Source organism: Solanum stenotomum, chromosome 3 (genome assembly GCF_019186545.1).
Source record: "Solanum stenotomum isolate F172 chromosome 3, ASM1918654v1, whole genome shotgun sequence".
Taxonomy (NCBI): Eukaryota; Viridiplantae; Streptophyta; class Magnoliopsida; order Solanales; family Solanaceae; genus Solanum; species Solanum stenotomum.
In genome coordinates, this window is record NC_064284.1 from 9091465 (window position 1) to 9119434 (window position 27970).

The following is a 27970-nucleotide window of genomic DNA, read 5'->3' on the forward strand; positions in this document are numbered from 1 at the left end:
CCCCCCCCCCCCCCCCCAAAACTCCCCAACTATACACACAACCTGCCCAACTGCCTATAGTACCAAATAATGGCATAACTATTTCCTGGCAGGAGATATTTAAAATGGGTGTATATTACAATAGTTATCTGGTATTTTCTAATCATTCTCTATTGTTTTAGGATGTGGCCTGGTGGTGCATGCACTGCAATATCTGTTTGGCTCAACGATATGGAAGAGTTGTTTCATAAAGGCGAGGAGCTTCCCCAACTGGCTTCTATTGTAGTCGTGTAAGTGTTTTTGCCTCGTTGCTTTTTCAGTGATCATCTCTTTTTGGTGATGCCATCTACCTATTTACTTTCTGTGTGTCTGGAGGGAGTGGGGGTAGATTGATCAAGCAACGTAAATGCTGGAACCTTCTTTTTGGGCTTGGATTAAGATAGGTCCTTTTAGTCCCACACCAGTTATTTGCGTCTTTCTGAAAATTTTGGGAAAGAAGAGCAATAGCTATCACCTAGCAGAGCGAACACATGCTTATTGCTAAACAAGTCCATTATTGTTCATCTGTTTTCATATGTTCCAACATTTAGAAGCGTCAAATGTCATATTGATAATCTAGGAAATATTTCCACTGTCCATTTATGTAATTTTAGTTTCACCACGGGTAAGGGAAGGAAATTTGACCCAGTTAGTAGTTTAGGATTTTTAAAATTTTTTTTAGAGATAATTTAGTAGCTTAGGATTTGTGCAAGATATCCATTTTACGACAAGTTAAGGAGTCAATTACCAAACTCGCATGAAAATTAGATGTTTTGATCCGTGTAAAGCCGATTCAGTCATTCTTTTTGGAATGGAGGGAGTACAACAACGACTTACCCAGTGTAATCCCACAAGTCTTAGTTCCAGTGGAATGGAGGGAGTAAAAATAAAAATCTCCTAATATCTTATTTTCGGAGTGTCTGAGTCTTCTTGTCTAACCTGTTTCTCACCTAGCAGTGGTGTCTACATAGCTAAGCAAATACTTAATGGAGGTAGTAATTAACTGTATTTTTAATGTATTTGGTTGGCTTTTTATTTCCCTCCTTCCCTTCAGTAAAATTTACATGATTGCCTTTTGTGAATCAGACGAGGTCAGACGGAGAAGAGTTCAGTAACTAGGGATTTGCCAGTTGCTAAGGCTGCATATTCTTTTTTAAAGGACACTGTTTCATCATCATTTAGTTTTCCTGGGTGGAATAAGGGGCGGATAGTCTGTCAAAGGACTCAGCTCAAACGCACTTTTTCTAGTGCCGAACCATCCGCAGAAGCTTCAAAAGGTAACAGACTAATTCCTTTAAGTAACTCTCCCATTTCTCTTTTGGGAACACAAACATCCATGAGTGATGCAAAAAGATCAGAAAGTGCGAACGCTGACAGTGAGAGAAGCACCAGACCAGATCCAGAACTCATGGCGAGCAGTGTTTGAACAGATAAATGAGATATTTTAACGTGTTCTGCTTGATGAGTTTGCATTGGGTTTTGACCTACTGAATGAGAACACAAAGTTACCTGGCCCATGCTCTAATTTTGATCTATCTATGGTTTGGCATCACCTCCTTTGATCTCAACTGCAGAAAAATGTCAAACAGATGCAATCCCCTTATGAAGCAGCAGGGTGAGTGCTAAAAATTCATGTTGTTTTCGATATTCTGGCACTCATCTAGGGGGACGGGGAATGGGGAATGGAAGAGATGGAAAGCATTAGCTTACACAGGTGGCTTATGTACACATGTATATTGAGTGTGTTCCAATGCTAAAATCAAAATGATTCTTCTGAGAATTATAGGTTGGATCTACTTCATGCTGCTAATAGTAGTAGATATGGCATTTTTGTGTCCTTTAAATTTGCTGTATTGACACGATGGAACAATATCAATATAGTCATTAGCATACTTCTTTCCAATTTTACAACAACATATCCTGTGAAATCCCACAAAGTAGGGTTTAGGGAAGGTAGAGTGTACGCAGACTTTATCACTATCTCGTGGAAATAGAGAGGTTGTTATCTCGAAGTTGAATAGTATCTTAATCAGATACGATTATTGCTTTAGGATATGAGCTTTGCCCACTTTAGGTTCTAGACTCTAGCTTTTCCTACCCATAGTATAGAATGGCGGACTTTTCACTTTTGGGCTATCGACTTTTGAGAAGGTTAACTTTTCATCCAATTTACAAAGAGGTTGAGATTAGGTTGGCTTTGTTCTTCAACTTGGTTAAAAGCCAAGTTCATTATTTTACACAAAAAGAAATGAAAAGAAAGCTAAAAGTTGATTATAGCAAAGCACTAAAGTTACTACTTTTGAGTTCTCAACCATTTGATTAAACTGAGTTTCTATCAAAGAAGGCTCTCCTTTTGACATGTTTTGCACAAGTTGCGTGACTTAATAAGATTTGTAATATGTAGGTTTGTTCAATAGTGTCATAACCACCAAAAATGGTCCAATTCCATATAGAATAGTATGGTGCTCATAAATAAACGTACATAGGAAAAGCCACTTGGTGGAATGCAGCCCTTTTTGTTTGAGTAGTCTAACTTATGTGCCCCAAAGATATATATAAAGAATTTTTACACTATCAAATCACTCAAAAAGATTTATCCTCCATTGAGGGAGGGAGGGAGGGAAGAGTTGTATTTGCTGAGGCATCAGGCAAGGTTGGACCGAAATCAACAGAGATTGGTGTTGCGAGGGTGAAACAAAAGTCACTTTGTACCACTTGTTGCACCAAGCCAAACTTGCTATAAAAGCAAAAGAAAAGAAATTATGACTTCACTAACTCTCGTTTGTTTGACCTAATTTAGAGAGGATGAAAAAAGGCATTGGAGGTTCCACTAGACACCACTTTTTGATGCCTAATATGGAAGAGTGACAACTCTCTGATCTCTTTTGCTTGCTTTCATATAGTGAGTTCCGCAAAAGAACACTTATCATATTTATTGGTACAATAAAGATCATGCACGTCCTTCCACATTTGCATCTTTAATCACTATTACGTACGGACTACGGTCAAAACCTTTTTATAATGACATTGTTTGTTTTCATATTTTTTTTACTATTATAGTGAAATATTGTTACAAAAAGCATATCATATAACATCAAACGAAGACTAGGTTAAAAAAAAGTCTTACTATTATAGTTATTGTTATAAAGAGGTGTAACTGTACAATACTATAATTTAACAATAACCAAAAAATAGAGGAAACGAAAATTGTGTAACATTCATGTTGGATTGATTCATATTTCATTCGTTCTGTACTAGAGTTGTTATTGATAAGTTTGAGGTTGCTTATGTTATAAGAGTGCAAAAAATATATTTGTATACACGAACTAATTCTTCCTTTTCGAATGTATATACAGTTTTCGTTGAATCTTTTTGATCACTTTCAAAAACAAATTGGAATTCCGTCTTGACACGATAAATAGTAATGCCCATCTGCTGCCTTTGAAATAGATTATTTCTCTGATTTTACATCATATTAATGAACATTTATCATTAACTATGGTTAGATAATATGTATTGGCAGTTTGGCACTTTAATTTTATAATAGTTAAATGACTTGATTTGGTGTGAACACTAAATGCGAGTAAATATTTATTTTACGTGAAAATCTGACCCAAAAAGTTTGTTTATCATCGTAAATATACTGTACTAAATTATATATTGTGTGAAATTACACACGTACGCATTTAAAAGAGAAAACAGTTGGAAAGTTCCTCCTCATTTTACACTTTGTGATGGCTTAGCTGGTTTCTTCACTATGAAGAAAAATTCTATTGTTCAATAGTCGAAAATAACCCAGAATTTTCTAAAAACTGATTCTATCTTATTTCATTTTATTATTATGAAAAAGTTACTTGGAATTCTAACATCACACGCCTAAAATGTATCATATACATTGAAAAAGGAGGACTTTAGGTAAAGAAAAGAAAAGACGTAATACATAAATATACTCTTTAACTTAGCATCAGCTGATATTAATGCCCTTCAACTTTAAGTATGCACAAATAAGCACTTAAATTTGAACAAATAAATACATTTGTCCCACATGGTGTCCTCTATGTCAATTTTGTGTCCTATGTGGTATCCTACATGTATTATGCCACATAGGACGTGTGTGTCTACTTATTCAATTTATTACAAGTTTAAGTGCATATTTATATCATCTAATGTTAGAGGGCATGAATATTAGCTAAAGTCTAATTAAAGTGCATATTTATGCATTATGCCATAAAAAAATCGTGAATTTTCGTAGAGGGTGTAATACTTTTTTCAACTTATAGAATAAACCTTTGAAAATTGAAATTCTAAAGTTTATCATTCGGTTTAGAGAATAGTCCCATTGACTAAAATACACTCTTTTATATTACTTGCTCCGGTTGATTCAATACAGTCTTTAAGAAAATTATAATTAAAGGTGTTTTTTAGTATTAATTGTAGTAATTAACATTTTATAACTTTAAATTTAACTATTATTACTATTTTATTAATACTTAGGGTAGAAAAGAAAAAATATAATTAATTTTTCTTAATTTTGTAAATTAGATAATAAATTAAAATAATTATTTTAAATAAAGAGTCAAGTAATATAAAACGGTGGAAGTATATACACTCCGTGCTTCTACTTTTTTATTTTCTTTTGAGAAAATTATAAATGAGAGAACTGAAATACTATTAAAAGATCAAAAGTCCTCAAATTTACCTCTTCGAAAATATTTCATAAGAATTTTTATAGAAAGCAAAATTTTCGATGGAATGATGATAATTATGTGGAACATTGTTTGTGGAATTTTTTAAAAAAAATTATTTCTATTACGAAAATATTTTTATTATTATTTTTAAGGAACTCGTGTACTTATAAAAATATTTTTCCAAAAATTTCGACGAATCAAACATGAAAAAATTATATATATATATATATATATATATATATTTATTAATAAAATGTTAATTCACGATCTTATAAAAGGAGTTAATAAGGCAGTACCCCTATTCTCTTAGTCCAATGTTGTTGACACGTACTCCCTCTATTCCTAATTACTTGTCAATTTTTCCTTTTTTATTTATTTCTAATTACTTGTTAATTTTTACAAATTAAGAAAGGATAAAATATTTTTACCTATTATACCCTCAATTAATTACTTTGAAAAAGGTAGAATTTTTTGAAAATCTTAAGTTTTTAATTCATCTACTTCATAATTAATAGGGGCAAATTGATAAACTCATTGTATCAATAATTGTTTTCTTAATAGGTGTGTCACTTCAAAAGGGAGTAATTAATAATAGGATTTAGCAGTTAACATCGAGATCCCAAAAGTCTAAAGTACGGATTTTAAGATGAAATAATTAGTGGATGATAATTAATTACTTTTAGTTATTAAAGTGGTCCATAATTGTAGTGCGTATCTTTTTTAAGATTATTTGGCTGAAGCTACTCTTAGAATTTGCCTAACGAAGACAAAGTCACACAAGCATCATGGGCGGATCCAGAGTTTATAGTTGTTCGGTCTCAAATTATATGTTGTGTTTTTTATTTATACGTTTTTTAAATATTTAATTATCTTATACTTTCTTCCTCTCATATTAATTGTTTACCTTCTCTTTTATATGTTCTTTAAAAGCTACTTACTAAGGGTAAATGAAAAAAAAAGTTGATTAATTTTATTTTGAATATTTTTAAAATATAAATATTTGAAATAATTATTTTTAAAAAATCACGACAGATATCTTAAAACAATTTAGACAAGAACAAAAATATGACAACTTGATTATAACTAAACAGTTACCTCGTTACTGATAATTTAAACCTCGTATTATTGATTCTTGTTTGCTTGATTGAAGAACCTATATATATTTTCTGTTTGATGATCATTTAACTTTTAAAGATTTATCTGGTCCCTTTCATTGAATTAAATAAAAAATAACATGTTACTTTTATGTCGACTGTGAAAATCAATTCGAGGAGCTCTCTGCACGTTAAACAAAAAAAAAATCAGATTTTCTTAATGATAAATATTCATTATATACGGTGGTCCAGGAAAATAAAACAAGGGGAAAATAATATAATTAGCCGTAAAGATTAAATATTTAAAATTTAAATTATATGGATCGTCAATTTAAGAAAAGTTTAGTATCAATTGAGTCCACTTGTTTTATTTTATTATTGTCAACCGATAAATATTTTCTTACACTACTGGTATATTTTACTTAAATTTTAATGTTTCTATTTGGAAAATGTCGTTGTGTCAAAACCAGATCAACGACAAAAACAAAGATTAGGAGGAAATCTTCGTGTAGCTAATTTGGACTAAAAAGAGATTAATGGGATAACCAAATCGAAGTTATTTAATTTGGAGTTTGGTTGGAAATTATTAATTAGTGGCCAAGCTACTTGGAGCTTGCTCTAATTTAAATCAAAAGTTAAATAATCCAACTTCAATAGTTTAATCATCTCAATATTATAGAGTGAAGTTTTTAAATCATCAAAGAAAAAAATTGTTAAATATCCCTTTCTTTTGTGAATACATTACTAGAAATTTAGATTTTTTAATCGCAAAAATAATGAAAAATGTATTTTATAAAGCATGATTTTTCCTCACATTTTTTACTAAACAAGCTCACATGAAAAACGTATGGTGGGGATCAAATTCTCACTGAAAAACTTTATGTTTTTTTGTGTAAAAACGCTACCCTCTCTAGTTTATATTAAGTGAATTGTTGGGTACGACACAATACTTTTAAAAAAAATATTTAAGGACAAAAATCAAAGATTACTTTCCACTATTATCCTTTTGATTATTTCTAAACTATTATTCAAGAAAATTTTAAGTAGCTAAGAACCTCATTGAAAATAAGGATAAATATGGGGAAAAAAGGTTCCAATAATTTTCTTTTTGAGTTTTGCAATTTACTTATTTTAAACTACAAAAAATAATCTTTATAATTCACTTAACATAAATCAAATTTCAGAAGCAGTATTATTTTTTTCTTTTTCACTAATTTAATCAAAATATCTATAGCTACTCAAATAATTTTTAGTAGTGACAAAAATGCAAAAGATATATATGTCGGGGATCGTCTTATTAATTATTTTGTGTTNTTTTTTCGTGTAAAAACGCTACCTTCTCTAGTTTATATTAAGTGAATTGTTGGGTATGACACAATACTTTAAAAAAATAATATTTAAGGACAAAAATCAAAGATTACTTTCCACTATTATCCTTTTGATTATTCCTAAACTATTATTCAAGAAAAATTTAAGTAGCTAAGAACCTCATTAAAAATAAGGATAAATATGGGGAAAAAAGGTTCCAATAATTTTCTTTTTGAGTTTTGCAATTTACTTATTTTAAACTACAAAAAATAATCTTTATAATTCACTTAACATAAATCAAATTTCAGAAGCAGTATTATTTTTTTCTTTTTCACTAATTTAATCAAAATATCTATAGCTACTCAAATAATTTTTAGTAGTGACAAAAATGCAAAAGATATATATGTCGGGGATCGTCTTATTAATTATTTTGTGTTGTCAGGGCCTTAATTTCAATTATAAATCTCTTATCATAATTAAGTGATTTCACTATCCCATCCTTATTAAAAGACGATCTTTAATTACTATATTATTGATAGAGAGAAGGATAAATTAAACTTCTACTTTATACATGTCAAATTGGAGACCTATAACTGAAGAAGCCACTTCTGTTCCATTTTATTATTAAGCTAAATAAATAAATGAATAAATAAAGGTACACGCCAAAACGAAAAGAATAAAATATTGACAAATTATTAACATGCCAAATTGTCAACATGTAATATTTTGTTAGGGGATAAAAGGTGTTTTGATAAAGATTGAAGGTACTTTCTAGATTGAATAGGTAGCTAGAAAATAAGTAAGCATTATCTTCTTTGAATCAAATAATTGAGAGGAGACATATCCATACCATTACTTGTTGTAAAGCTTTGTTTTATTATCATATTCTAAGATAGTGACCTAAATAGCCATGTTTACTTGACAAGTGTGCCACTCACATTATTCAAGGATTTAGAATTTAAATTTTAAAGATTGAACTTTTATGTTTCTTATGACTTGTAATTTTTGAAATTATGAGTTCAGTTATTTTTTTATTTTAATTATTAGTAATTTCTCATTCTCTCTTTATATGTTCACTATTAAAAATAGAGGTTTTGCTTATTTATTTCACATCGAATTAATTTATAGGGATTATGATTATTATACACGATACAAATATGGGTGGTTGTGATGGAATCAAATCATGTTTACATTGAATTATTGATCTATCTTTTAAAATATGGAAAAACTATCATCTTAAGTAGAGTCAACATCAATCCTCAAAAAACGATAAGCGTTAATTTTCAAATGGTAGGTAATCCAATTAATTACTCCCACCGTTCCTTTTTAGTATATTGTCATAGTTTTTTTTTAGAGTTAAATATATGAATTTTGACTAACATTTTAAGATGCATTCTTCTATCATATTGATATGAAAAAAATTGTAATTTATAATATTTTTCGTATAGTTTTTGAGTATCTAAAATTTTACTTTAAAATATCGAATAAATGTAATCTAATTGAAATATTAGTCAAATTGACTTTTATAAAACGCAACATGACAACTAAAAAGAAACGAAAGGAATACCATTTTTCTACAAAAGCTATTGTACAAATTTTTGTCACTTTAAAAATTATTCAACTTACAAGTTTTCCCGCGAAACTCGATAAAATCATCCAACTTAATACGAGTTTCTACAAAAGTTACTAAGACTAATTCTTGTCATTTTAATTAAAACCAATGAACTTATAGGAAAATAATTATGAATATTTAATCTGAAATACTCCTCAAACCAATGTTGTCAAAAAATTATTACTAATATTTATAATTCAGACTTCATAAACTTAAAAAAGTATAATTTGAATCCACCTCTGAATGCAAGAAATAACAGTTTTCAACTAACCTCGTTATAAAAAAAATAATGAAATTAAAATTAATATAAAAATAACTATTCTCAGTCACCCTGATTAATATTAAAATATTGTTGTATAGACTATAGTGCATCTCGTTTTGCAAAAGTTTTACATAAATCCATCAATCTTGTTTTGAAAAGTTAGTGGGAAGTCTAGAATGATTAGTCTAAAATGCATTATTATAAATTACTATAAAAGAAGGAAATTAGGTCAAAGAGGGAGAAGAAAAGTATATAGTAATAGTAATTAGTAGCTTCAATGATAATATCAACTCCCAAAAGCAAAGCGACAAAAAAGTTACTTTGACCACACAGTTCACATGAAAACTTTGTCTTAAATTAATTATAATAGGATAATCCCATTCACAAAAATACACGAAAATAATCCAGCAAATCACGCGCCGTTGTCTTCTTACATATTCAGTTGCAGATTCAGCTGAACTTAATAGCTTCTGTTCAAATCTTATATTTATATAAAAAGAAAATTATTACCTATATACTTGAAGATCGAACGCAACTATTAACATCTAAAATTATTGTTCTAAATTTTAGAACCCATAAAATTGAAAATTCAAACTTAGCCTATGAGGTCTCCTCTAATGTTATACACATGGAATTTTTTTTCAAAAGAAATATTCTCTTAGCCCATTCATACAAGAAAATTAGGATGACCATCGATATCCCCGATAGGTCAAAGTACAAATTATAGACTTATTAAAGTGATTAATAGTTATCACTAATTAAGATTATACGCTGAAACTAGTGTCTGTTTAAGGAAGACAAAAAACATAATGAGCGGATCAATGAGTTTATAATTGACAACTTGGTTATATTTAAGGATTTACTTACCTCCTTAATTAATCAAACCTACGAAGAGGAAATCAAACCTCGTATTCTTTAATCTTGATTCTCGTTAATTAATTATAGTTGCTTCACTTATAGAGCCTAATTTTGTGGGATAAACTAAGCTTAATGACCTTTATAGCTTCCAAAAGATCAAATAACACAGTACTAATTGTTTAATTGGAATATGTTCAGTGTTTTCGAGAATGAAAACCAAGAACTTCAACTCGAATGATCAATGCACAATTAACAAAGTTTTTTTCTGCTAAAAGTAAAAAATGATACTTAAATCTTTAATCCATATTAAATTTAGCTCTTAACCTAGTGAGATTTCTATAAAGACCTATAGTATATATATGTTCTTGTCATAAAAGTAGGTTTTATGTTAGGAAAAGTGAATCCTATCCAAAAAAATATTCACATACGAGTATTATTTTTATTTTATTTTTTTAGAAAAAAGAAATTCATGTGATCATTTTTTTTTAAAAAAGAAGAAATTCATGTGATCACTTAGATAGTGTGTCATAAAAGACTAAAGAGTCTTATAATAATTGATAGGAAAATAAAATCCCACGACATTGAAAAAACCTTCTTATTATATGAACGGGCAGAACTAAAAGTCCAGATATAAATTCGATCTAATTCAATAACTTTTGCACAGACAATATATTTGTAGTCAGAAGTTTAATTTACTTAATATGTATAAATATATTAAGTTTGGAATTCAATTACTAATACTTGAAATTTTCTTATAAAATTTAAAATTCATAAAATTAAATTTTAATTCCACTCCTGATTATATAGATAGATTTTTTCAAATAAAATTAAATTTTGATTCCGCTCCTGATTATATAAATAGGTTTTTTCAAATGGTAGAGTGTTAAAGTCATAAAGTGAATTTGGACACCCACCACTTACCCTTACCCTTACATTTTATTTTCAAAAAAGATCCCACTTTTAATTGCTCCTTATTTTTATGTGTACGGACACATCTTATGATTTGACCCCAAAAAATGAAAAAGAAAATATAGAATCTCCATAGCTGCCTCCCAATATTTTTATGTGAATATGCTTAAACCGACGGCTTAAATATAATTTCACGAAAATATGTTACTAAAAAGAAGATATATAAAATTCTTCAATTTGATTTTTGGTTTTCTATTTTCTTCTTGGTTGACCAAAAAGTTACTCAATATTATAATGGTTGAAGGATCATATTATTTATTGTATTAGATAGGAAAATAATTATGTCTCACTATCAAATAATTAATAATCACTTTGACATTGTCATATCAAATAAAAATAAAGTTTTGTAAATTATATTGTGTAAGTTAAAGGTTTAAAAATAAAGATAAGGAAGAGATTACAACGACAACAAAATCTTTGTAGTTAAACGTAGAATTAGGTTTGGAAGTTGTTAAAGTTGTGGAGCCATTAATTATTAAACCATGACATTCAACTGCGATTAAATTTTTTTACTCACGTTCTATGTTTACACTAAATCATATTAATTGATAAGATCATAACATATTACTTTTTCTGTCAATTTTTACTTGTCTACTATACTATTTTGAGATGTCCAACAATATTTATTCAGTTTATAAAACTAATGAATAATTTATTGTACCTATTTTACCCTTGTTATTAAATACTATTCATTTTTTAATATTTAGACAACTTATATTAAATAAGGGTGATTTTGATAAAATTATCATATTGTACCTATATAGTGCTTAGTTGTATGCATATAAAAACACATACAGTAGTATATGTTCACGTGAAAATAAACGTTCGAAAATTGTGCTATGCTATTGACCATTTCTTTTGTTTGAGAAATCATCTGTCACTACAAAAACTCATATAATTAAGGGTAATTAAGTGGATTATCGTGTTGGTAGGCCATTGTACGTATTACTCTTTCATTATTTTGTGGTCTGCATCAGTCTTTAATCCCAGTCCCCTCATGATTTAATAAAAAAATTAAAAAAAGGAAACTTCTAATTTTACACATGTCAATTTTTATATTCAATATATCTATGAATAAAGTTTAATGAATTTGCTAGATGATATTATAATGTCGACGTAAACCATGTCATGCTAGGAAATATTATTGTCATATATATCAAATAAAAAATCGAGGGAGTTACTCGTATATAAAATAGGACAATTTGATGCACAAAATATTTCATGTTAGTAAAGTTCAGGGAATGCTCGTAGTTACAACTTACACCTCAAGGAGTGTGATGTACACAATTTATCCAAGTGTATTGGTGGTTATTTTCACGGCTCGAACATGTGATATAAATCATATAGAGATAATTTTATTGTTGCTCCATGTCATTGTACGTCAAATAGTAGAAACAAAATGGTCTTTTGTTAAAGAATTAGTTGATTAATAATGAGTAAATAAATCTCAAATGGGGTAAGATGATAATTAGGTAGGGGGTATATTGTGGTTGCTAATAAAGATTAATGGCACTTTCAGATAAAAATAGTTATCTTAAAATCAAGTACATTATCTTGAATAATTATTATTTTTTTCATTCAAATAATTGTGAAATTAAAGGACAAAGGACATACCCATCCATTAGTTGTATTCTAGTACTAAAGCTAATTTCGAGATCTGTTATTTACAATAATAAGGCATCTTACTAATATCGTACTTAATTAAATATGATTAGTAGACAAGTTTGTCAGTTAATCAATAGGCTAAGCATTTCTTTTTCACGTGATCCTTTATTGTTTTTCCCATCAACTTGTGCCTATAATTTTGATAATTATAAGTTAACCGTACAATTTTGAATGTTGTGAAGGAAACTTAATCATGTTAATATTGAATTATTGATCTACGTTCAGTACACTACATATTATCTTAAGTTGGAACGACCTTTTTTTATTACAAAAATGAAGATAATGTTATAATTTGGTAGGTGGACCTGTTTAATTGAATCTTTGACATTTTTAAAACAAAATCATTCATGACTAATCATAAATCATTACCAAAAAGAAAAAAATACTTGTGGAAAAAAAAAACAATTTATTTTTATTGTGCAACAAACTTTTATTAATATTACTAGACTGTAGTATGAACATATATGTTCTTCTAGAGTTGTGTTAACTTTATAACTAATGAGGCATGAGTTTGAATCAATTATGCTTTAGTGCGAATATTGAACATTGGATGACGAAAAATAAAAAGACAAATGTTTAATATATTGACAGTCTCACAAATTTGTCGATAAATTTTATTTATATATTTAAACTATTGTTTGTTATAATTGAGCAGTCGACATAATAAAATATTTCTATTCTATTAAATGGAGTATTTTTTATTTAAATTTTGAGTGTGTTTTTAAATATATTATACATATAAGTTAATCAATTGAAATATGTTACATTCTTTAATTATAATTTATATGTATTAGTCACAATAAATCATAGAACCTCAGACTTGTTTCAATTGAGGATAATGTGTATAATTAAAGAAAATATCATATTTTATATGGTCAATATATCCACGTAATTGACACTTAAGAACAAACACAAATTTATTTTTTTTACAAAATTTGAATTGAAAAAATCAAATAAAAACACTTTATTATATATTCGGATGCTCAGTTAAAATATAAATCATAGCTCATATATCAAAGTTAAATTTACCAACAAATTTGACGGCTGTCATTGTATTAAGCCAGTTATACGTAATCATTCATCACTCATTTTGTTTAGTTGAAAATTAGAAATACTTTAGCGAATATTACAAGAATTAAAATCGAGATTAGATAATAATATAGGAACGATAAGTATTTCCTTAATTTTAACATAACGTAAGAAAAGATAATAGATGTTTCAACTAAAAAGCCTAGAAAAAAGGGACACTTTACCCTGTTTGGTAATAGTCAAACCAGTTCCTTCCTGATGTTTAATGGTCATCGCACTGATAATGATAATGATGCATTTAATTATCAAAATCTTCATTTTTTAAATTTTTTTAAAAAATAAACCTAAAGTATTTAGAAATTACACCAATAGTAATAACAAACATATTTAAGAATGGAAAAATCTTTTTGGCCAGAATTTGGCCAATGATTTTTTATTTATGTTATTTACCTTTTTAAACATTTTTATCCTTTTAACTTTAATATCTTTTAATTAAAAAATGGAAAAAAAGATTAGTTTATTTTAAAATTAAAAAAATATCTTAGTTTTTTTAATTTTCTGGCCAAATTATGGCAAAATTTTCTGGTCAATATTATAGTTATGTATTGGCTCTCCAAAAAGTATTACAAAAAAGTTAAGAGCAAAAATGTGAAAATAATTTAACATATTTCAATCAAAGAGAAACTGTCCAATTTCACAAATTCTAGTAATACTATCCGTATTTAAAAACTAAAGGGAAATTTGCCTCATTCATTCCTCAAATATCAATAAATTCTAATTTTTGGCCTTTGAAATTTTTAATTTAATATATTTAATCTTCCATTAACTAGAATGTACAATTTTATATCTTTGTTTATGAAATTTAAAAAATTATTGAATTATTAACTTTTTGTTATGACCCAAACCGACGTGATTGACACCCACACTAACCCTCCGGTGGGAGAATCACTACTACAACCCAGACTAAACAACTTAACCAAAAACTATGCATTTAAAGATACGGAAACAAGTTTAAATGACCAAAAGAAATACGGAGTTCCCATAAACTCCAAAGGTTTAAACAAACTAGTCAAACTAATGCGGAAGAACAACCCATAGAACCTTAAAGTCAATGTACCGAAACTCTACTAACGACAAGTCTAAGAACAAGGGGTATAACCCCGAAACTAAACAAACACCTTAAACAAATAGTCCGAGTCTGAAAAGAGTGGACTTAAACAAGAAAGATCCATGGCAACTCTTGAATCCAATCACACTCAATAGTCACCTAGCTGAGGTCTATCAATAGTCGCCTGAAGATGTCATGTACTCAACAAAGAACAAGCAAGTGCAATATCCGTACACAACCACAGTGTACTGGTAGGATCACGCGGCTATCCCAATAAGTGAAACACATGCAAGTAACCACACCATTATAAAACAGGCATATACCAAACATATACAATATTAGTCTTTTCAGGATCCATGTAGCATTCCACGTTCTCAATAGTACCCATTGGTTACCATTTTAGAGCAACAAATAGTCTTTCAACCTCAATGACCGTTAGATATAAACGTAATCAACACTGTTAGATACAATTCAATGGTCCTCTCACGGAACCCAATTCAATGGTCCTCTCATGGAACCCAAACCCAAACAATTTTCTCCTTCTGCTTCTGCGTCTTCTTATTTATTTATTTTTTTAAAAAAATATCAAAAACTTTTAGTTTTCTCCCAACAAGAGAAAAATTATTTCCACTTCTNNATGTATATATAGTAGATGTCAAACCCCCTTCGGCTACTTCGTGTGTATATTTCTATAGATTTTGAACCCTCTTATTGAAAATTCTGGTTCCGCCACTGCCACAGTGTACTGGTAGGATCACGCGGCTATCCCAATAAGTGAAACACATGCAAGTAACCACACCATTATAAAACAGGCATATACCAAACATATACAATATTAGTCTTTTCAGGATCCATGTAGCATTCCACGTTCTCAATAGTACCCATTGGTTACCATTTTAGAGCAACAAACAGTCTTTCAACCTCAATCACCGTTAGATATAAACGTAAGCAACACAAGTAGATACACAATACAATTCAATGGTCCTCTCACGGAATCCAATTCAATGGTCCTCTCATGGAACCCAAACCCAAACAATTTTCTCCTTCTGCTTCTGCGTCTTCTTATTTATTTATTTTTTTAAAAAAATATCAAAAACTTTTAGTTTTCTCCCAACAAGAGAAAAATTATTTCCACTTCTATTTAAAAGCATTTTAGTGATTAGTCAAACATTTTTTTTTTATATAAAACAAATATATTTTTTTCTTCAAAATAAGTGATTTTGACCTTACAACAACAATGCCAAACAAGTTCTAACAATACAATACAACGATAGCAACATCCAAACAAGGTGTAAAGGGTATTTTTTTTGTTAATACGTGCTTCTCACAATTAATTATGTATTTTTATATGTATGTATGTATGTAATCTCCTCCTCCTTTTGTATGCTCAGTACTTTTGGTTCTTCGTTTAATCTTGCCTCTTGGTCGAATTTGTTTCTTTTTTGTGTATCTTTGTTATGTTTTCGTATTTGAGCTAACTGAATTTGGAAGGTTTTGTTTTTTTGGGGGCTAAAGTCACCGCTCTAGTGGCTCTAAGGTTGAGCCGCCCTAGCTCGAAATCAGTAATGTTGAGAGACGTGAGACTTGCAATAAAAACAGATAAAAAAATGTAAAAAGATGAGATGAGACTATTTTTTATCAGCCATTTCAATTTTAAATATAAAAATATCTTTGAAATTTTGAATAAGTCAATCATGTTTTAGTGTATGAAAAATCTTTATTAGAGGTATTATTATGAATAAACTTGATATAGCGTAAATATTAATTTAATTTCGAGATAAATACAAACATCGAATCAAATCCTATAAAATTTTTTATAAATTATAGGAACCACATATTATAAGTACTAAATAACATCCTATCCCTTCTAGTTTTTTATTTACCAAAAATCCCTTAAAAATGATGTTTGCGGGATACATAACGTTGTGCACGGGATACACTAGGTTTGATACATTCCACATAGCGGGATACATAGCGTTGTGCACGGGATACATTAGGTTTAATACATTCCACATAGCGGGATACATAGCGTTTGATACATTTCACATAGCGGGATACATATGTAAATAAGAGATTTTTGAAAATTTTAAAACAAGTAAGAATAAATGGATATTAAGGTAAGTAAAAGAATATAGTTAAGTAATTTGTCCTTAAAAAAAAATAGAAGAATCGGATAAACCGTCCGCCATATGGTGTCCACGTTGTTATCTGAGATGATAAAGTTACAGTTAAGCACATGCATTTTCCTTTATTTACCCATCACACCTGTCTCCCACTCTCTATATATTTTCTGATCTCCATTCACCACACGCCTCTCTTAGCTCCCCTCCCTAAGCCATCTTGTCTTCTATATATATACATATATTATCTCTATATGCATAGTCTTCTCCATTTAGCTCGAATAAATTCCTGATTCTGCGAGAATGATGATGATGTCGAGTTGCTGTTCACAGTCGGGAAACGACGGCCACAACTCTTTCACGTGCGCCGGCGAGTCATCGCCGGCCGCCGTGTCTGTCGGCGGCGACGTAGGAGGAGGAGAGATCATGCTGTTTGGCGTGAGGATGAAGGTAGACCCTATGAGGAAGAGCGTGAGTTTGAACAATCTGTCTCAGTATGAGCAGCCTAATTCTAATGATAATAATAATAGCAACAGCGGAAATAACAATGACTCTTCTAAAGTTGCCGCCGACGAGGGTTATGCCTCTGCAGACGACGCTGTTCCTCACCACTCCGGCAGTGGCCGTGAGCGTAAGCGAGGTTAGATCTCTGTTTTTTTTTTTGTCTTTGCCCTGAATCATTGAAAGTTACTCTTGTTTTCCGGTCATCTCTGCTTGTTAATTGTATTCGAATTTCTACTGTCTTTTCATTGTTTTACAGGTCAACGTGTTAATCGATCATCTATCATCTCATTTTGATTTATGTTTGTCGAGATTATTCTCTTTAGTCTGTGGATTTCAATTAGTAATGATTTTTGTGTTCTGAATTTTAGGAGTTCCATGGACGGAGGAAGAGCACAAGCTATTCCTTTTGGGATTGCAGAAAGTGGGAAAAGGAGACTGGAGAGGAATCTCTAGAAACTTCGTCAAAACTCGCACACCGACACAGGTTGCAAGTCATGCTCAGAAATACTTCCTCCGGCGAACTAACCTCAATCGCCGGCGCCGCCGTTCTAGCCTCTTCGATATTACTACCGACTCGGTATTTCACTCAATCCTAAATTTCATCTTGATTAATCTGCTCGCCTTTTAGTTACTAAAATTTTCTTGTATATGACAAACAGGTATCTGTACTACCGACAGAAGAAACTGAAAACCGGCAACAACAGTCCATTCCATCATTGCCTGGTGTAGAATCATCCAAAATCAATGCATTTCAGGTGACATCTATGCCAGTAAATTTTGGGCCAGCACAAATTGAGAAGCCAATCCTTAGGCAAGGAAGTGAAAGTTATTATAATGGATCATCATCGATATTCCTCCGGCCGGCTCCTGTTGTTGTTCCAATCTCTAATTCATCAAGAATAGCTGACTTTAACTTGAATCAAAGCTCAGCAATGGAGACATCTTCGTTATCGTTGACATTGTCCTTGTCATCACCATCATCATCATCGTCTACTAGGCACTCAGGATTCCAAGTGATGTCTAGTTTTAATAATGGAGAGAGCATCATCAGTGTGGCGTGACATACCAGAATCTCTATTATTAAATTAAAACAACAGTAGTAACTAAAACATAGAAAAGGCAAATGGGAGTTGTATTATTAGTGGAGTAGTAATATGTATGGTCCTTTTGTTTTGTACAGACCAGAAATATGTGGCTTACTGTACCTGTTTTATGCCTGCCTTTACAAATATTATGTTAGTGTCTTGTTTATTTGTTTTGTAGTTGGAGATAAAAATTAACAATGAATAATAATATTGGACTTTGTGCTTCTCTTCCTTGTTGCTAGTTGAGTAAAATATCAATGAGTGGTGTCCATTACTTGTTGAATGTGTAACAATGTTGTGGTTTTCCATTAAAAAGCAGAATCCATCAATGTTTTGTGTTGGTTAATGAATGTGGATTGGGCTTGTTCCTCATTCATTGTTTGTACTGACAATAAGCGAGTGGTAGGACCATTAATGTCTGTCTACTCATGTGATGTTGTTATCCAGAATCCTGGTTGGGTCAGGATATCTTCTTCATGTGGTACATTTTTCTATTACTATCATATTCCATTGATTGAACTTAAATGGTATACCAACGTGGACACCATTTATTTTCAATCTTTTTGAATATCTGTGGTGTTTGGGCCTCTACTTGAATAGATGAGAAAAAAAATTGAACTTGAAATTTCATGATTGATAATCACCTTGGATACTTCCTGGATCATTCAATCCTGGCATTCTCAAATCTGCCCATTTGACATACTATATTGAACATTACGAAATAGCATCAGCTTCATTCAAGCAACATTAAATGGACATGAACAGTAGTAGATGTCTTTCCTTTTTACACTTGTGGTAGAGTCTGCGATAGTGGTTATAATGCTCCAGCCATATCTTTCATTCCACTAACAAATTTAGAACATCTTTCAATGATATTAGGGACAATATTTCATGAAGATTCTACTGATGCATAATCTTAAAACAAAGCAATCATGTTTAAACTATGATAATGAATTAGAAGAGGAATAATAAATGAAGTGTTGGTGGACTAAGAGAAACACGGTCATAGTGAGGTTGGATGGTGCCATCTCCTAAGTTGAAATCCACCACCCTCTACAGTAATCATCTGTGATGTACAGAGGGAGATGATTCAATTCTGGTCCATCTCAAGTCTCCTGGCTTCGACGAAATTGATATTCCCTTCTATGACCATGAGAACGTAATCAGAAGGCCTAGCTGATAAAACAAACAGCCTTATGAATAAAGATCCATTTTCTACCAGTTCCGTGTTAGTTGTATTTTGATGGGGCAATTCGATCTCTAACACCTGAAAAGGGATGTAACAGATTGATTTCACCCTCCTCTTAATAAACCATCCCAAAGACTCCATACATCTTTTTTCGGTATCCTCTTGTTTAAAATCACGCCATTGTAGAGGCTAAAGAACTGTCCACATGAATTTCCTTCTTCCTCCGATAACATTTGCCATGGAGATCACTGTTAAAATTGTCTTTGGTGGCCACGATTTGCATACAGACCCGAAATTTAAATAGTCTTCAATCAAGTTCAACCGTCTACCTATGAGGAACAGCATATCATAATCAAGTTGTGACCAAATAGCCATCTTTTATTTCTTTGCGTTGTAAAAATATGGGAGCTAAGCTTCCTTATATATATATACTCCTATTAATAAAATCCCTAGTATGCTCGGATTTGGATTCGAAGGAGAAAATCAACTAACCCTCGGAATCCAATTTCTGTTGGTTATTTAGTTTGATATAAGGTTTTCCTATAATACCTTCTATGGGTTATAAAGTATGATTTTAACTATTAGTCAAATCTTTATATAACAGTCATTCGTTATAACACATTTTACTATAATAACCTGATTAGCTCTTAATATGTTTTTTTTTAAAAAAGTTTTCTATAACAATATTTTTACTTGTAATAACAATGACATTTATTGTAACAATATTCTTGGTAAAATTACCTTTTTATAACCTTCATACTTACATATTGTGTAGTAATATTTCGTAAAAAATCATATATTAAAATCATCAATTATGTCATGGAAAATTAATTTTGAATAAATCAAATTGATATCAAATACATCTACTCATTATTTGTTCATTATACACACCAATGTAGCTGTCTGCGCATGTTTCATAGTTCAACATTTTTTCCCCTATATATAAGATGTTAGTATGTGTTCATGGAACGTATAAATATGTTTGTGTCCATCTGATCAAAATCTATCAAATCTTTTATGTATCTAAGATATAAGTGCTCATGATACATATAATGATATAAATGTATATATGTGCAACTATGCACATATGTATCTAAGTGTAGATATATTAAAGGTCAAACACATACACAATCCCTTAAACTTGCCCTCATTTTTCATTTTGACACTCCAACTTAGCCTTGTTTCATTTTAACCGTTAAACTCCATTTTTTATGTACCATTTAAACACTTATACTATTTTTTATGATTTGTTTTTATTTATGTTCTTCAATAGCAATTTCTTATTTTTAAAAAATAGATTTTCGTAAAAAAATTAAACATTTGTGAACGAACATAAAAATTTTCAAACAATAATTTTATTTTTTGATATTTCTTTGTATTTTTGCATGAAAATAAATTGACGGAAGTTCTTTGATTTTCTTTCTTAAACATTCAATTAAATTAAATAACACTACTTATTTATTTTTTCTTATCATCTAGGCTATCTAAATTTAACGCAAATACTCACTTTTAATTTTTAATATAAATCAATATGAATAAAAAAAACCCATCTTCAAAAAGACTCGACTGACTTTGTTAAGAACACTACAAAAAAAAGGACCCTTGTTCATTGCTAATAACACTACTAAACAATGTTAAAACTCAACTGACTTTTTTAGGTTGNAAACCCATCTTCAAAAAGACTCGACTGACTTTGTTAATAACACTACAAAAAAAAAAGACCCTTGTTCATTGCTAATAACACTACTAAACAATGTTAAAACTCAACTGACTTTTTTAGGTTGTCGGTGATTTTAAAGAAAGAAAATCAACACAATTTCTTCGATTATTTTTCACACAAAAATACATAACACTCTTAAAAAGAAATTATTATTTTTTAAAAAGAATTATTTTTTGTTAATTTTTAATTTTTTAACTAAAATTAACTGAGACATGTCAATTTAAAATAAGAAGTTACCATTGAAAAATATATATAAAAATAAAGAAATCATAAAAATAATATTTCGTGTTAAAATGGAACCTAAAAAATGGAGTTTAAGGGTTAAAATGGAACAAAGCTAAGATAAAGTGTCAAAATGAAAATTGTGGACAAGTTAGAGAAGCTATATATGTGTTTGGCCTATATTAAATTAGTGAATTTATTATTTTAAAAGAGTAATAAGCTGAAATTAATCAAAAAATTACATGATTAAGATACACATGTTTTGATTGTACAATTAATGAATTTTATTATTTTAAAAATTAAAATTAAAATTAATCAAGAGATTTAATTTTTTAGTATTAGTTGGTTATGTATCACACAAGTTATGCATTAAAGTTTTTTCTAGAGCAACTTTCACATATAACAAACATAAAAATCATATTTGTATGTTATAGCTAATTTTGCATAATTGCGCTCCATAGCAAATTTTATGTTTGCTATGGAGCTTTTGATTTGTATAATTCGCTAGAAACTTTCAATTTTATACAAATTGTTCAGTTTTATATAAATTCATTTATACATTGTAATTTGTATAATAAGATCTATATTTGTATAATTATAAGTGTATAGGACGAAAATATATGTATTTGTATTTGTATATACACTTTTCTCTCACTTTATACAAACACAAACACATTTTATACCGAAATGTGTAAAATAACTAATTGTATACCGAATCAAATGGCAAAAAAAGGGATGTTTGCTGCGAATTACAATTAAAATAAACTATGACTATAGCATTTAATTTGAATTAATAGTTTGCTATTTCATACAATTTTCCCTTTTTTCTATATACAGTAAAATCTCACTAAATTAATATAGGTGGAATCATGAAATATTATTATTTTGTAAAAGTATTATTTAGTCAATAAATTAATATTTATTAATTTAAAGAGTGTTTTGAGATTCAATAAAAGTCAATTTTAATTACATCAAAATCATGTTATCTTACTAATTTATGTATCATATTATTGAATTCACATAAAAAATAAATTTATAATACATAAAGTACAACGAGTACATCAAAATTTGTATCTTACTAAATTATGCATCATATTTATTGAATTTACATAAATTTCTTTTATTATACATAAAGTACAATTTATGTGTATGATTCATTGTAATATAATTTTTTCGTTTAGAACAAGTTACATGTAAGGAATACTTATTGCATCTAGAACTCACAATTTAATGGTGCAGTTTGAAAAGACAATATTGAAATTTTTGGATACAATAAGTAAAGTTAGAGATGAGTTTTAACTTTTAAATTTCAAACAATAAAAAACACAATAACATAATCGCCAATGTCACACCAAGTTCTCGTTCTGCTGTCGAGATTGTGGGAACGCATTTCCCTCTCTATCAGAACTTCACCAACATTTACACAATGTCCATCGTAGGGCAGCAATACCAGCCGTCCCAGAGCCAGTACCAGTACCAGTACCAGCGCAGCCAGAACATATTCCAAATTAATACTCCCTCCGTCCACAATTAATTATCATGGTTTCCTTTTTTAGAGTCAAACAATAAGAACTTTGACCAACATTTTACGATGTATATTTTCATCATATTGTTATGCAAAAAATTGCAATTTATAGTACTTTTCGTATAGTTTTTGAATATCTAATTTTTTTTAAAAAAAATCGAATTAACGTAATCTAATTTAACTTTAAAAATTAGTCAAATTGACTTTCGAAAAGCGCAACATGACAAATAAAAGTGGACAGAGGAAGTAACTGGTAATGTGATATGTTGTTGGTGTATTGTGTTTTCTTCGGTAATAAGTAGAGGTCATTGGCTGTGTACTTAGGTGTGAAATAGTAACAAAAGGTGATAATCATGCTGTGGCCACGACTCGGAGGGCATTTGTGGAAAATCAGTGCTTCGGTAAGCTTGATCTCTACTGTGTCTTTGATCGTGTTTATATCTAGTATGTCTTATAATGACAAAATATTCCAGAATGGCATGATTTCCCCATTTGAGTGAGTTCATTTCTTGGTTTGTGGATGACAAACTGAGGAACTCACCTCAAAACCAGGCATGTTTACTGACATGATTACCTCACAAGACTCAATTATGGGTTTTCATGTTGCTGAGATTGCAGATAGTCTCACAGTGCAGCTCCTTAATACTGGGTTATGGCCAACACAGTCTGTCGCTACTTGCACTCTTCCCTCAGAAATTTTGGGAGTCTAGCTATGATAAGTTCAAGACATACTATATATCTGGGGATCCAAATGGATATGAGATTCTTATGGCACACAAATGTGGGGATATGAAAACTACATCTAGAAAGGGAAAACAGTAAGTCTTTCTAGCTTCAATTTTCCCGTGTGAGTTAATATAACAGGCTAGACACCTTCATTCTATTTGTGTATCAAGTTAGTTTTTGCTTGATGTTGAATGTGTGGCATTTCTTCTTCCGGCCAGTTCATCGAGAATGATTTCACTAGGAGTTAACGAAAATGGCTTTGTCTCAGATGTTTCTCTTTATATGCCTTTAGTATATATATAGATAGGTCATCTTGTGACATTCTTGTTTCTGCAGGTATACCAACTACGGGAATCAAAAAACTCCTGCATCACTACGGCTTCTTTGAAGTGCATGCCAGGTTAAAACTGATTCCACCTCCTGCATTTTGGGAAAACACTTATGTATAATGATATTGTTTTATATTGCTGTGTGACCATAATTAACATAGATGAAATAAATAAAAGCTTCAGATATCCTGTCCAGAATATGCATTCAATTACTCAAGAGGGATCTGCAGCAGGATTATGTGGGGTAGATGAGATACATTTAGCTTTTTTGAGTAACTAGTTATGCACAATTGATGTTGGATGATATTTTTTTTGCTAGAAACTCGTTGTTTACAATGCCATTGTTAAATCAGTTTCCCTGTTACTAAAATAATATGTCAAAAGCGAGACAGAAGTATCACGACTCTCTTCAAGAGACATTTTCCTTTCTGTTATGCGAACTTACAGCTTTAAGTCCCAATAAACTGATGGTTGTACAATCCAACTCAAGAAGACGTTGCGCCTTAAATTAGTAGACTTTAAGTAGACAGAGCTCAGAGAGAAAAGGGATATAGTGCAGAAAAACGATTGTGAGACATTAATTCTCCAAATATATAAATTTAAAAGCAATTCGCAACATAATTATAATTATGTAAGATCGAAAGGAAAACAACAATAACAAATAATACTAGTAGAAAATTAAATGAAAAGAGTGTGATCGAATCAATATAGAGTTGGTGTGACCCAAGTTGGAGGACAAACATGACTTAAAGAGACACCCTTATAGTGTGGGAACGGGAGGATGGTGCCATCAGCTAAGTTGAAAACACCCATGTCCAAGCCGCCACCTTCTTCAAATGAAAGGTATGATTCAGAAGCGTATCCAGGATTTATAGATGATGGGTGCACTATTACAAAAATGTGGATCTAAGACATAAATTTAATCGATTAGATTCTTTTTACTGAAAACCATTAAAAATTTAAAATCATAGGTCCAAAATTAACTTTTATTTATCCAAACTAGTTACAAAATCTTAGAAAGAAAACTAAAACAAGATAGATAAAAGATTGAAATTTCTAACCTCACCTAGAGAGGTGCACCCAATCATCATCGTACTACATTATATGATACTTCAAGTCTGGATTCACGCATCTATATTTAAATATTTCTTAAAAAAATATAACACTACTATATATGATTTCGGGAGGGGACCATGGGTTCACGTGAACCCGGTGACCCCCTCCTGTATACGCCCCTGGTATGATTCCAAATAATCATTGGTAAAATAGATCATGATTTTATGGTTACGTAGTTTGTGGGTTCAAGAGTATACTCTGTTTGACAGAGAACTTTCCGTCCTTACGGTCCCTCCATCTCGAGCGGTTAAGAGTGATCCAATAAAAATTCTCTCTGTGGTTTCTTTTGAAAGTTCTTCCAATAATTTATACTGAGTTTATGTTCAAGTATATATGTTCATGAAAGAGAAAAACAGAGGGAACTTTTTGGTTTAACAATATATAGAAAAAATGTTTCTATTTTTTGTTATTGTTCACTTGACACATGTGATCAATTTAATTCAAAATATATTTTTAGCTTGTTATTATTTTCATAGAGGTATGAGTGGTTGATAGACCTAGATGTGCTTCATGCAATTGTGTTTTGGTTGGTTTTTCATCATTAACATTGAAGTAGCTTAATTAATAGTTGGTCATTGATGCATTTAGTTTCGTGTTGTGTAGGTTAAATGGGATGGAACTGTCACGACCCGGGAGCACCCCCAAGTCGTAACAAGGCGTACTCGACCCCGAAGGGGTCTTATACAAGCCACANCTCATCAATTTTGTAGTGTCGTATGTTCATCAACGTACATTTCCTCAAGCTTATTGTTAAAGCTGGACTCTGAAAAATAAATATGGTATGTTTTGTCAATCTCCCAAAAATAAATACAAATATTAGTATTTGCTTGTTTGCATTTGATGATCAATTGTTTCAATAATTTTGTGACTTAGTTTTGTTCACCTTGAACTTTTGATAGAAAACTATTCTAACATTCCAATGTTACTTTTGTGTTCTTGTATTACTTTATCATACTTGAATTTACATGACTACATAATAGCTTTATTAGGTGAAATGTATAAAAAAATTCATGAAAACAGCGAGCTTTTATTCACACTTCAATTCACGATACTAAATATGTGTCTACTTAGTAGGTCCTTTATTCATGCTGTTGCAGGCTAAGATTGCAGATAATCTCATAGTGCAGCTATTAGTGGCCTAAAGTCAAAAATAAATCGTAGACCTAGTTTTCATTTTTCTATTTTTGAAATTCAAAGTTATTCTTCTTTTTACTGAAAAAACTTTATTTTTCTATGATCTTAAACTAGATATATATATATATATATATATATACCAAAATATTTTTAATCAAGTGGTCTTAAACATGTCATGTGGAAGATAAATTTAAACTTCGACAAAAAAAAAGAAACATTCTTTAATATTTTGAAACGAACTAAAAGAAAGACCCAATATAATTTATTTTTTAATTAAAATATATTTATAATAATTCTATTATTACTATAAAAATAAATAAAAAAATGATCATTAAATTTGGGCCTCATTTTTTAAGGCATTGAACCGCCCCTGCTAGGTCCTTAATACTGAATCCTACGTGAAACATTAATTTTCCAAATATATAAATTTGTAAGCAATTCGTAACATAATTCTAATTATGTAATATGGAAAGGAAAACAACAATAACAAATAATACTAGTAGAAAATTAAATGAAAAGAGTGTGATCGAATCAAATCAATATAGAGTTGGTGTGACCCAAGTTGGAGGACAAACAATATTGAAAGAGACACCCTTGTAGTGTGGGAACGGGAGGATGGTGCCATCAGCTACATCCATATCCAAGCCACCACCTTCTTCAAATGAAAGGTATGATTCCCTATAATCATTGGTAAAATAAATATGATTTGGCTTGATTCCAGAAAATTGACAAGGTTGAACAGAGCGAGAAGCATTATGACAAATAAAAAAAGCTCTGTCCCCTAATTCTTTAGTTTGCATCAATTTGCCAGTAACTAAATCCACCTCAAAAACTCGAATATTTGTTATCCCATAAGTTAGCTCCTCATCAAGATCATCAAAAATATCATCTTGGGTAAGTGTCAATGGAATCCTCTCGCTATCATCTGTAATGCATCTTAATCCAACACCGTGACGCACAACTATAAATAATGTTCCTAGTGATTCTACTATGTACAACTCTTCCCCATCATATTCCCTTGCTAGTTGTGCAACTACTTGTGTGTGATTTGATTCAATATCACAAACAAGAACTTGACCCCTCCAATCAACTGCATAAAATTTGCCATCAAAATATATGACATCACGATGTGCAACGTGAGGGGATTTATTTATAATCCTTGTCCATCGCAAGTTGCCTGGCCTCCAATAACTGAGGAACTTGACACCTCCCTCAATTACCATGAGAACGTAGTCTGATGTCTCAGAAGGACTAGCAGACAAAACTGCCTTGTGAAAATAGGTCCATAGGTCGCCAGTTTGATAGTGAGTATGATAATTTTTGGTGGTATTTTGATGGGGCAATTCGATATGAACACCAGAGAAGGGATGTAACAAATTAATTTCACCTTTCATCTTTTCCTACCGTAACAAGCCATCCCATAGTCTCCATACATCTTTTTCCGCTGGCTTTTGGAATCTTCTTCTTCATAATCATGCCGCCATTATAAAAACTGACCAACTGTCGACTTGAATTGCCTTCTTCCTCGGCTAACATCAGCCACGGAACTCTACGCAAATTAGTGTTAAAATTCTCGTTGGTGGCCGCACATTTGCAGACAGAGGCGAAATTTAAGTAATCTTCAATTAAATTGAAACGCTTAGCTATGAGAACCAACATATCATAATTAATTTCTGACCAATCACCCAT

At 30.5% G+C, this 27970-nt stretch overlaps 2 protein-coding genes and 1 pseudogene across 2 annotated transcripts in view; 2 read left to right on the forward strand and 1 right to left on the reverse strand.

Moving 5' to 3' along the window:
- Nucleotides 1–1530, forward strand: part of LOC125858144 (pentatricopeptide repeat-containing protein At1g74850, chloroplastic) — a 4471-nt gene extending 2941 nt beyond the window's left edge. Inside the window, exons 3-4 of the mRNA XM_049537834.1 lie at nucleotides 162–269; nucleotides 1105–1530. Of these exons, the coding sequence (XP_049393791.1) occupies nucleotides 162–269; nucleotides 1105–1444 (448 nt within the window). The 3' untranslated portion in view covers nucleotides 1445–1530. The remainder of the gene's footprint in view (nucleotides 1–161; nucleotides 270–1104) is intronic.
- A 15381-nt stretch (nucleotides 1531–16911) lies between these two features.
- Nucleotides 16912–18545, forward strand: LOC125859679 (transcription factor MYB1R1-like). The gene is made up of 3 exons (XM_049539475.1): nucleotides 16912–17371; nucleotides 17604–17812; nucleotides 17895–18545. Exons 1-3 carry the CDS (start codon nucleotides 17035–17037, stop codon nucleotides 18294–18296), a joined length of 948 nt encoding a protein of 315 aa, XP_049395432.1. The 5' UTR covers nucleotides 16912–17034; the 3' UTR covers nucleotides 18297–18545.
- A 6078-nt stretch (nucleotides 18546–24623) lies between these two features.
- Nucleotides 24624–27970, reverse strand: LOC125860623 (putative F-box protein At1g65770; annotated as a pseudogene).

What these genes read in the sequence shown, in the direction of transcription:
- LOC125859679 (XM_049539475.1), top strand. Translation starts at nt 17,035, where the DNA reads ATGATGATGATGTCGAGTTGCTGTTCACAGTCGGGAAACGACGGCCAC. An exon ending in TGGCCGTGAGCGTAAGCGAG is followed by an intron (nt 17,372 to 17,603) that starts GTTAGATCTCTG and finishes TCTGAATTTTAG; the next exon opens with GAGTTCCATGGACGGAGGAA. An exon ending in TCGATATTACTACCGACTCG is followed by an intron (nt 17,813 to 17,894) that starts GTATTTCACTCA and finishes TATGACAAACAG; the next exon opens with GTATCTGTACTACCGACAGA.